At 37.9% G+C, this 11,593-nt stretch overlaps 2 protein-coding genes across 2 annotated transcripts; both read right to left on the bottom strand.

The window, feature by feature from the left end:
* Nucleotides 1-205: 205 nt before the first annotated feature.
* LOC104431359 (cysteine proteinase inhibitor 1-like) lies at nucleotides 206-935 on the bottom strand. Its single transcript, XM_039312207.1, has 2 exons — nucleotides 833-935; nucleotides 206-802 (listed from the first exon to the last, which is right to left on the bottom strand). The coding sequence occupies exon 2, from the start codon at nucleotides 775-777 to the stop codon at nucleotides 418-420; it is 360 nt and encodes a 119-aa protein (XP_039168141.1). The 5' UTR covers nucleotides 778-802; nucleotides 833-935; the 3' UTR covers nucleotides 206-417.
* Nucleotides 936-7,495: 6,560 nt separating this feature from the next.
* LOC104445633 (cysteine proteinase inhibitor 1) lies at nucleotides 7,496-7,855 on the bottom strand. Its single transcript, XM_010059539.3, has one exon. It carries the CDS (start codon nucleotides 7,853-7,855, stop codon nucleotides 7,496-7,498), a length of 360 nt encoding a protein of 119 aa, XP_010057841.2.
* Between the last annotated feature and the right edge of the window lie 3,738 nt (nucleotides 7,856-11,593).

The following is an 11,593-nucleotide window of genomic DNA, read 5'->3' as shown; positions in this document are numbered from 1 at the left end:
ATCCCCCGTGAAATCTGCTGCGGTCCCACCGTCACCGGCGGCGTTTCTCGACCGCCCCCATGCCAAATCAAAGATCAACAGCAGATCTTTCTTCATACGCAGATTTCTCTCTTCGGCTGACCTAATCCGATCCATCTTCGCGAGATTCTTGCACGTCGCATGCAGCAACATCAGACCAAGAAAAGCAAGAACAGAACAAGAAAAAGAAAAGAAAACATGGGATCCCTCGAATTGCACCGAAGTTTTCAAACAGAAACAGCCCACCAGATCAGACTGGAACTCTCATCCCTAGCGATACACAACCAGATCTCACTACTACCGACGCTTACCGACGCTTATTTTATTCTCAAAATACTGAAACTGTAACATGACCGAGGATTATTAGCTATAATGCAGAAGTACGGCCAAACGACGACCTCATGGCTTGCCCTTTACGGCCTTGAACGACGAGAGACGCCTGGAGTGCTCCCACGGCTTGTCCCAGACGAGGGCCTCGAAGCTCTTCTTGTTGGTCCCGTCCTTGACCTCAACGACGAGCCTGTAGTTCGTCCCCGCCACGACCTGCGTCTCGCCCTTCACCACCTTCTCCAGCACCAGCCCCGTCTTGGCCTGGTCGTTGCGCGCCTTGACGGCGAACTGAGCGATCTCCCTCACGTACGGGTCGCTCAGGTTCTTTATCGGGTGCCAACCCCCGAGCAGCGGCTCCGTGCGGACGGCCCCGGCGGCCGAGACTTGGAGGAGGAGGACGGCAGCGACGGCGAGGATGAGAAGTCTCATTTTCAGAGGTTTTTCGGGTTTGGTCCTTGGTTTCGATAGCTGTTTTTCTTGGGTCTTGTCTTGGAGCGTTGGGGTTTAACAGAGGTGGATGGTTATCTGTGCTTTATCTTTTTTGGTGGGGGAGTTGGAAATTGAATGCTTATCTTGGTGCTTTCAAGGATGGTGGGTACGTGTTTTATAGGCCTTGGAATTGCCAGAGTCACGGACACTTGTCGTGTGGCGGGGGAAAAGAATAGACTTGTCTTGGGTCAAATTGGAAGTCATGGCTAAGTGCTTTACCTCTTAGGATTTGGCAAGGTACGTGTTAAAGAAGATGTAAGGGTACGCATCTAGAACGAGAAATATTAGATACGCGACCGATCATGTGTTTTTAAGAGGGGTTTATATTATTATTATCATTATTTAATCTGTTCATTAGATCCTATGTTCCCATTTAGCTGTCAGATAATATCATGATTCAATTTTTACGTGCTAGGTTAAGTCCAATCTTTTAGTTTTGTAAGAGGTGAACCATGCACGTCGGGACGAGGTGATTGTCCGAAGTTCAACAATGTCTCCTTCGAAGCTCAGATTTAAGCGAGTGAATTGCAAATTAGATTTCATGATCTTTGAACGTGGGGGAAATTACCCAAAAAGTACTAAATTTATTGTAATTGTGCCAATTTAATTATAATTTTTTTTTATCAATTTAGTGCTAAACATTTTGTAATTGTGTTAATTCAATTAATCCATCCAATTTTGGTAGACTGGCGCTAATGTGGATATTGACTGGTGTTGGCCAATCATGGCAATTATGTTTTTCTTTCCCTTTTCCCTTTTTTTTTTTCCTCTTCTTGCTCATTTGGTTTATTTTCCTTGCAATGGTTGGTGAGGCTCCAATGAGGCTCATCGGCCACTAGGCAAGGGCTGTGAAGCCCTCGCCAACCTCTAGTGAGGGTTGTAGTCGTTGTTAGGCTTGAGGGCAATGAGCAAGGCCAACCTCGTCTTGGCCTTACTAGCTGCAGGTGAAGGTGGACTTGCCCTAGGCTGGCGAGGCCATGGCGAGGAGGATGAGGGTTGCGACCCTCGTTGGCAACCAGCAAGGGCTTTGTGGCCCTACCCCACTAGCTGGCAAGTGGGGAAAAGAAGCCAAGGAGGAATAAGAGAAAAAAAAGAGAAGGAAAAGGAAAAAATAAAAAAAAAAAAAATAAAAAGAAAAAGAAAAAGAAAAGATTAATAAAAAAATTGATAAAAAAATTGAAAAAATATAAATTTATTAAAAAAATTGCCAAGTCAACATTGACCAACCAAAATTGGCTGAACAGATTGAATTGACATACTTGCAAAAGTTATAAGACTGAACTGGCAAAAAAAATGTTTAGAATTGAATTTGTACAATTATAATAGGTTTATGACTTTTTGGTAATTTTCTGAATGTAACTTATACTTATGTCTTTTTTTTTTCTCGTTCTAATCCTGGGATTTTTTTTTTATTATTATTTTGGCCTCATATCAAAATTGGGCGAATGGAATGGTCCAACGTAAAAAAAACGGGGTCAAGTAAGAGTCCAAAACGCGGGGCTCATTTGACGGGTCGTGAGATTAGTGGGGCATGCTTTCGTCTCGTCGTCCAATGAAGGACGAGTCCGAAGCGTCTTTGGTGTGGGGTTGACGACAGTCGTCCTCTTTTTCGATCTGACCCTTTTTCAACGAGCCCTGCTTTGATTTTGCGGAGTCTAATGGGCGTGGCGTTTAAGGGTAAGCTTGAAATGATTCGAAGGTTGAAAAGGGATTTTGCAAGGTGTCGCGAGGTCAAATTTGCATGTAGAAGATACAAGGTTGGAGCCATTTGATTTGAGATGGATATAAGCGGCCCCCACGCAGTTCAATTCAAGACCCAACGGCTACTAGAAGAGCTATGGAAGGAAAAAGAAATTTTTTTGGGTCTGTAAGAAAAATGAAATTGTAAATGCAAGAGTATAGAAAGAAAAACCTTGCACGAGCCATGTTTATATAACTCTAGTTCAAAATTCGTAAACATCCTACGCTTTCGTTTTAAGAGATACGTTTATAACACCATACCACATTCATTTGACCCAAATCAGAATATAACAATTTTCAATATCGAAATGAGTTATATATTACTTAAATGTAACTAAATCATAACAAAATTACCCATTTCATTTAAAATATCAAAACATATATCAATAATCTAGTCCATTAATTAACCTCATCAAATCAGACGTCAATGATACAGTCCATTGACCAATCTCAAGTTATATGTCAATCATCCATTCTATCGAATAAACTAGTGCTCAAGTATCTAACCATGATCACGCATAATGCCCTATGACAAAGTAATCAAGATTCTCCACCTATATTGTGGATGGCTAGCCCACAAGAATATCCAGAAACTAGTATGCATATCACAAGTTACTTAATTGATTTACAACAATATTGAGTACCAAATCCACATCCTCTAATACTTGGAATCAAAATTCATAATCAATATCGCCAATTGATTTCACAAAATAAAATACATAATCTTCCCGAACTTCATTCATCAAATATAATACATTTCACAAACAATTTTAGAATTCTTTATTAACCGAATTCACAAATCGATAACCTTTTGTAACACCTTTCATTAGAGATTCCTCAAATCATTTTAAAATTCATTTCATAAATGCGTTTGTAAAGCAATAAATATATGTAAACCTTCGCAACATATTTCATAAACCATTCTCAAATGGCTAAAGAGTAGTAGATGCCCGATTTAGATTTATACAACAAACATATTCTTTCCTAGCTTACACTGTTTGAATCTCTACACCTTTCAAGACATAAGTTCACAAATTTATAGAAGAGATACACCTTTCAAGACATAAGTTCACAAATTTATAGAAGAGATAGTATTACTTACCTAGGATAGCTGAAAACCAACTTTTGAAGGTTGCTCGAGCCTTTCAATGAAGCCCTGCCAGTTGCAGCTTTGCTTTACCTCTCTCGACCTTGCTATGATCCTTGCACCGATGGTGAAGCAGTCATAATTTTAACAAGCTAGTCATGCCCCTGCTGCTCTACTGTTCGACCTTGCACCGTTGACAAAGCTACTATTGTCATCGACACTATCAGCCCTGCACCGCAAGGCGATGACGCGATCAACCCCTTCTAGTCAAAAGCCACCGCAAGTACCTAGGGCATCAAGGAGTTCCTAGCCTGTGACTGTCCTCGGCCCGCGACACCTCTTGCAACGATCACTGAGACTTGCTGCATCATCCTCAGCCAATCGTGAATTCGCATCAATTAGGAGCCTTGCACCATTATGGTCGAGTCCTCACCGTGCTAAGCTTCACCATTTCGCCCCTTGCACTTATGGAGTCCTCACCGAGCCCAGCACCCTCGGCTATCTCACCACAACTCAGAAGTTCTCTGTTTTGCAGGCTTTTCCAGAGTTCCTTGCAACACCAAGCTGACCAGCGAGCAGCTTCACCGCCACCAAGTTTAGTGGAGACCAAGAGCCCCTCATCATCGCCGATCACCAAGATCCTCTGCCGTCAATCCTGTTTCGGAAACAAATCTTCAAACTACGTAGTTATCTGGTCCAAATTCGAATTATCTTGGCGATTATTGCGATCTAATTGGAATATTTTGAGATTTTAGGCATATCAAAATGAAGAAAATTTCCTAATTCGAAACGTGCAAATAATCAGTAATTCAATCTTTAAGTATTAAGATTGGGTTATGGATTGCACAGAAAATCGGCAACTTGATCTTTAGGCACTAAAATCAGGGTGTCGGTTTATTTGTTTCCAAGCTTAACTTGAATGTATATCTTCTTTACAATTTTGAGCTTATCTTGTTGTTTGATTTGCTTATTTGAAAAAAAACAAAAACAAAAAAAAAACAAAAATGTAGCCTTGCATGATAGATTTGATTTATTTTTTAGATAGGATTGCGTGTTTAGATGATACTTAAATAGTTAGGATAAGATTCCAAGTATGAATAGGATTTAACTTAGATTATTTCCTAATTCAAGTCCGATAATCTTTTACTTTAGGTATTTTATTGTAGGGATAATTATATAAACATTTCTTGAAGTTTGGCCCAATGTGCAATTTGATCCTTCAACTTTTAGTTTGTTCAATGTGATCTCTAAACTTCAGCTTAATGTGTAATGTGATCCTTGAACTTTAATTTGTTTAATGTAATTCCTGAACTTTTGATACATATTCAATATAGTCCCTAAACTGTGTGAAAATGTTCAATGTAGTCATTCCATAATTCAAGACTAGGGATTACATTAAACATTTTCATAGAGTTTAGGGACTATATTGAACATGTACCAAAAGTTTAGGGATTACATTGAACAAATTAAAAGTTCATTGAACAAATTAAAAGTTTATGGACCAAATTGCACATTGAATCAAATTTTATGGACTGATTTTGTTATTTTCCTATTATTTTATTAATTATTTATTAGGAATTTTAATGAACAATCATAAAAAAAATAACATGTGCATATCGTATGGATTTAATTGCATCATCCACGCATCACTACTTGTCATGTCATCAACGCCATATCATATTGCTAGGCCATAACATGCCATACCATGTCACATGCCATGTCATATATCATGCCATTATTTATGTTGTGTCATCATGATTGTTATGTCACCATCCATGCCATGTCACCATCCATGCCATGTCATTAGTGTCATGTCATCTAGTGATTGCATGCCACGGTCATTATAGACTGCTTGTCATATTAGAATAACTTAATTTTATTTGCCCATCATTAGAATTAGGTCATGACACATGTCATTAGAATAATAAATTAGGCATGTTTAACTTAGAATAGAATTGCATTTAGCTAGTTTTCATAAATGAAAAAAAAATAAACAAAAAGAGAGAGTAGCTGAATGGTTAAGAGGATCATGGTTGGGCAAGGTGTAGTATTTTAGTTGCTTTGCTTATACTTAGAAAATTAATTATCTTGATGCATTTGAATTTCCACTTTTTTATAGCAATTTGTTTATTTAATGCTTTGATTATTGAGTGTTATTTTTAATGGTTGCGCATACACATGATCATCTATCATATATTAGTGGCTATGTTTAAAATCAATCTAAGATTGCTTGAACAAATATTTTCGAAAATAAAGAGAAAATGTACCGGATTGGCGTTTGTTTGATCTAGTATAATCAAGTCCCAAAATCCATTAAATTTCTCGCTTGTAGAAGTAAAGTATTTTCTCACACTTGGATTTTAGATTGACCCACCAATAAATAATTTGTGGCTGACTTAAATAGATTAAATTGCATGTTGAAATTGAACATAAGATGTGAACGGGAAGGTCATGACAACTACTACAAGAATCATTATTGAAATAAAAAATAAAGAAAAGTATTGGCCCAATATTGAATTTAAAAAAAAAATAGAGTTAAGACCATGAAAAATTCTAAAATGATATACATATGACAAATTTACTCTAAACTAATTTTTTGACTATTAGAAATACTAAATTGGTACAAATGTGACAAATTTACCTAAAACCAATTTTTTGATCGTCAAAAACCTTAGACTAGTACATTTATGACAAATGTATCATTCATTAAATTGAATTAATATCACAAAAAATACAAAATTGGTACACTTATGACAAATGGAGGGTAAAACTCTAAATTGGTATACCTGTGACAAATTTAACATAAACTAATTTTTAGATTGCCAAAATTTCAAACTCGATATATTTGTAACAAATATACCATTCGTTAACTTAGATTAATATCGCGAAAAATCATAAAATTGATACACTTGTAACAAACAAATGGTAAAACCCTAAATTGATACAATCATCAATTGCCACGTCATCTAACTCAATAATTTGATAATAAAATTTTAAAAGAAACTAATGAAGGGTAAATTTATCATAGTTACATTGAAGTGACACTTAGGCGACTTTTATTATTTATAAATAAGCAATGTCAAATTTTCGGCACCCTTTACTAAAGTTGGCACTTAAATATCCCATTATTCAAAGAAAGTGACACTTAAATATACCATTCGAAACTTTTGATTCTTAAGTGGCTTCCATGTCAAGCTTTAGCATTTGCGCTTTTTTTTGCCGCCAAAAAACTATTTTCGGCCAAAAGTCAACAAAATTAATCCTCGACACACGATAATTTTCTGAAAACAACCCTTTTTCTTTATTTCGTATCATAGTTAAAAGGTATTGTACAAAATAGTGATTTATAGCCGGTCTATAGGTCTGTCCCTTCCCCATAGTTCACGTGAGAATGTCCTAGCATGCACGCAAAAATCAATCCCCCGGTGAAATCTGCTGAGGTCCCACCGTCATCTGCGTCTGCGTCGTTTCTCTACCATCCCTCCTCCCAAATCAAAGATCAACGGCAGATCTTACTTCTTATGCAGATTTCTCTCTTCGGCTGACCTAATCTGATCCATCTTCGCAAGATTCTTGCACGTCGCATGCAGCAACATCAGACCAAGAAAAGCAAGAACAGAATAAGAAAAGGAAAAGAAAACATGGGATTTCTCGAATTGCAACAAGGTTTCAGACAGAAACAGCCCGCCAGATCAGACTGGGACACCCATCCCTAGCGATGCACAACCAGATCTCACTTCTATGGACGCTTATTTTATCCTCAAACTACTGAAACTGTAACATGACCGAGGATTATTAGTAATAATGCAGAAGTACGGCGAAACAACGGCCTCATGCCTTGCCCTTTACGGCCTTGAACGACGAGAGACGCCTGGAGTGCTCCCACGGCTTGTCCCAGACGAGGGCCTCGAAGCTCTTCGTGTTGGTCCCGTCCTTGACCTCGACGACGAGCCTGTAGTTCATCCCCGCCACAACCTGCGTCTCGCCCTTCACCACCTTCTCCAGCACCAGCCCCGTCTTGGCCTGGTCATTGCGCGCCTTGACGGCGAACTCAGCGATCTCCCTCACGTACGGGTCGCTCAGGTTCTTTATCGGGTGCCACCCCCCGAGCAGTGGCTCTGTGCGGACAGCCCCGGCGGCCGAGACTTGGAGGAGAAGGAGGGCGGCGGCGGCGAGGATGAAAAGTCTCATTTTTGAAGGTTTTTCGGGTTTGGTTTTGGTCTTGGATCGTTGGGGTTTGACAAGGGTGGACGTTTATCAATGCTTTATCTTTCTTGGTGGGGGGTTGGAAATTGAATGCTTATCTTGATGCTTTCTAATGGGTGGCAGGTACGTGCATTTATAGGTCTCGGAATTGCCAGAGTCACAGACACTTGTCGTGTGACGGGGGTAAAGAATAGACTTGTCTTGGGTCAAACTGAGATTTCACGATCTTTGAATGTTGGGAAAAATTGCCAAAAAAAGCCCTAAACTTATGATAATTATGTCAATTTAGTGATAAACTTTTTCTATTATCAATTTTATACTAAACATTTTGTAATTATGTTAGTTTATTCTATCTAATCAATTTTGGCTAGCCGGCACTAACATGGATACGGATAAGCATCGACCGTTTGGCCAACGCCAACATGGCATTTTCTAGATATTTTTTTCGAATTTTTTTACGAGTTTTTTTTTCTTCTCCTTTCCTTTTTCTTTTTTCTCTTCTTCCTCCTTTGGCTTCTTTTTCGTGGAATGGCTAGTGAGGCTTTGATGAGGCTTGCCAGCCGTTGGACAAGGGCCATGAAACCCTCATCGGCTACCGACAAGGGTCGCAAGCCTTACTAGGCCTAGGGGCTGCGGGCGAGGCCAGCCTTGCCATGGCCTTGTTGGCCATGAGCAAAGGCAGATTTGCCCAAGGTTGGAGAGGCCATGGCGGCTTTCACCCACTTACAGTAAGACCATGGTGAGGTAGACAAGGGTTGCAACCCTCTCTAGTAGCCAACGGCTTATTGAGTGGGGAAAAGAAGCCAAAGGAGGAAGAAGAGAAAAAAAGAAAAGGAAAAGGTAAAGGAAAAAGAAAAAGAAAAAGAAAAAAAATTAATGAAAAATTCGAAACAATAAAAATTATTAAAAAAATCGCCATGTTAGCGTTGGCCAGATGGTTAGTGCCAACCAACCAAAATTGGTTAAATAAACTGAATTTATGCAAAATGTTTAAGACTGAATTGATAAAAAAAATGTTTATGATCGAATTGGTATACTTATAATAGGTTTATAACTTTTTTGATAATTTTCTTGAACGTATGCCGTACCTATTTCATTTTTTTTCCTTGATCAAATCCTGGAATTTTTATTATTATTTTGGTCAAGATCAAAATTGGACGGATGGAACGGTCCAACGTAGAAAACGGGGTCAAGTGAGAGTCCAAAAGGCGGAGCTCATTCGAAGGTTCGTGAGATTAGTGGGGCGTGCTTTCGTCTCGTCGTCCAATGAAGGACGAATCTCTTGCGTCTTTGGTGTGGGGTTTTCCTTTGCAGCTCGAGCTCCTCTCTTTTCGAGGGTTGACGACAGTCGTCCTCTTTCTAGAACTTGACGTTTGGACGTGAGCTTTTTGAACGAGCCCTGCTTTAATTTTGTGGGGTCTAATGGGCGCGGCGTTTAAGGGTAAGTTTGAAATGATTCGAAGATTGAAGAGGGATTTTGCAAGGTGTCGCGAGGTCAAATGTGCATGTACAAGATACAAGGTTGGAGCCATTTGATTTGAGATGGATATAAGCGCCCCTTACGTAGTTCAATTCAAGACCCAACGGCTACTAGAAGAACTATGGAAGGAAAAATAATATATATTTTTTTTGTAAGGAAAAAGAAATCGTAAATGCAAGAGTATAGAAAGAAGAACCTCCCACGAGCGATGTTAATATAACTCTAGTTGAAATTTGTAACCATCCTGTTCTTTCGTTTTAAGAGATTCATTCCTCTCAATTAAATCATTTAAGGTGCAACAAATTTTCTCTCTTTTTCTCTCTCACATTCAACAGTAAGATCTACAAAGAAAAAAAAAACAAAAGAAACAATTTCAGCAAAAAAATGAAAAAAAAAATAAAAATAGACAACATGTCTATTTGCAAACTACATATTCGAATTAGGTTTTAATCAGGAATTCAACAATAGAGGGTTTCATTTGAAGTATAATTAAAGTCAAGTGACTCTGAGAACAAACGCAGCAATAACTGATAAAGTAGTTTAAGCAAAATAGAGGACTTTACCTAGCTTGACAGTAGTCAATTCCACACAATTGAGAAGGAAATTTATGTATGTTCAATTGAAAATTTTTACTACCAATCAAATTCTTCTTTGACCCAGTACATCCCCTTATTTACAATGCCTTCTTCCCATTAGATAACTAATATCCAAATTGCGTTCTTCTCGAGGGAATCAAACTCATCTCGCATTGCTCAACAAATTCTTTAACTTGTATTGTTTCCAAAAATAATTTTGGTTTGTCAAGTTAGTTAAAAGTAAATAATGCAATGATGGAGATTATCCCTATACAATTTTAGATGTTCTACTAGATTTTTTCAAAGTGGGTTTGAGCGTATGATTTTCTGCGGCCACAAATTCAAGATTTCGAACTAGAACATTCCTAGAAACCCCCTCCGGTTCAATCTCTCTAGCCTCCATCGATTGTTTCTCCACACTAGATTCTACCATAGATTTGTCCTTGTACAACATATTTTCATCGGATATAACATTAGTAGTTCTTATTATTTTTCTATTTTATTCATCCTGGAATCAATGACCCAAATAGTCAAAACCATATCCAATAAAAAATTATTTTTAGCTTTTGCACACTCTATTTTCAAAATCTAGGTGGATATATGAAATACTATCAAAAACTTTCAACTGCGAGAGATTCGCTTTCTTTCCATTGCATTCTTCTTCTAGTTGCTTAAAATCAAGTGAAACTAAAGATTCTCTATTATCTAGATATATTGCTGTATTAATTGTATATGCTCAAATCATCTTGGCTAATTTTGCATGCATCCTCATATTCTTGCAGGCTCTTTAGAGTTTTGTTTTTCCTCTTAGAAATTCTGTTTTGTTGCAGCCTACCGGGAATGGTTATTGTCATTTTGATTTTGTTCTCTTTGCAGAAATCACTTGAGCTCCTTGTTATTATATTCATCACCACTATCGGATCTCAAAAATTTAATTTTCAGGCTAGTCTAATTCTCCAATTCAGCTTTCCATCTCTTAAAAGTAACAAACACATCAGATTTATTTTTTAGAAAATAAACACATACCTTTCTGGTGGTGTTGCCAATAAATGCGACATAGTAATGCAAGCCTCCAAGGGCTGGTCTCCACGCATTTGTATGCATAACCTCTAATTTTCCTTTTTTCAGTTTCCTCCAAATTTTTGAAAAACTGACACATTTCTGCTTGCCCATAACACAATCTTCACATAAAGCAATATTTATGGACTTAGATCAAGCAATTTTCCCTTAGATGCTAACAACTCCATTCCCATTCCGCTTATGTATCCAAGCTTGCAACACCACAATTTGGAATAAGCTTCTAACTTAGCAACTGCTGCAGTTTCTCTACTGCTTTCAGTCATGTACAACATTCCCAAGTTTGCTTCCGTGTTACAATCAAAGCACATTTAACTATTTTCCAAGATTTATCCCCACAAATAGTTCTTATAATCTTTGTTGTCTAGTTAACTTATAGAGATCAAGTTTCACTTAAGTCCTAGAATATATTTAACATCATACAGCTTCCATTGATATCCGCTAGTAGCTTTTATGTAAACATCACCCTTTTTCATAATATTCAAAGTTTCATCATCAACAAGATAAACTTTTCCAAACTTCATGATAACAAAATTATGGATTAATTATTTGCACGAAGTAGAGTGAAATGACACACTTACATCTAGATTC

This window comes from Eucalyptus grandis, chromosome 5 (assembly GCF_016545825.1).
Source record: "Eucalyptus grandis isolate ANBG69807.140 chromosome 5, ASM1654582v1, whole genome shotgun sequence".
NCBI classification, from domain to species: domain Eukaryota; kingdom Viridiplantae; phylum Streptophyta; class Magnoliopsida; order Myrtales; family Myrtaceae; genus Eucalyptus; species Eucalyptus grandis.
Note: the sequence above shows the minus strand (reverse complement) of the source record. Positions and strands in the feature narration are given on the sequence as shown.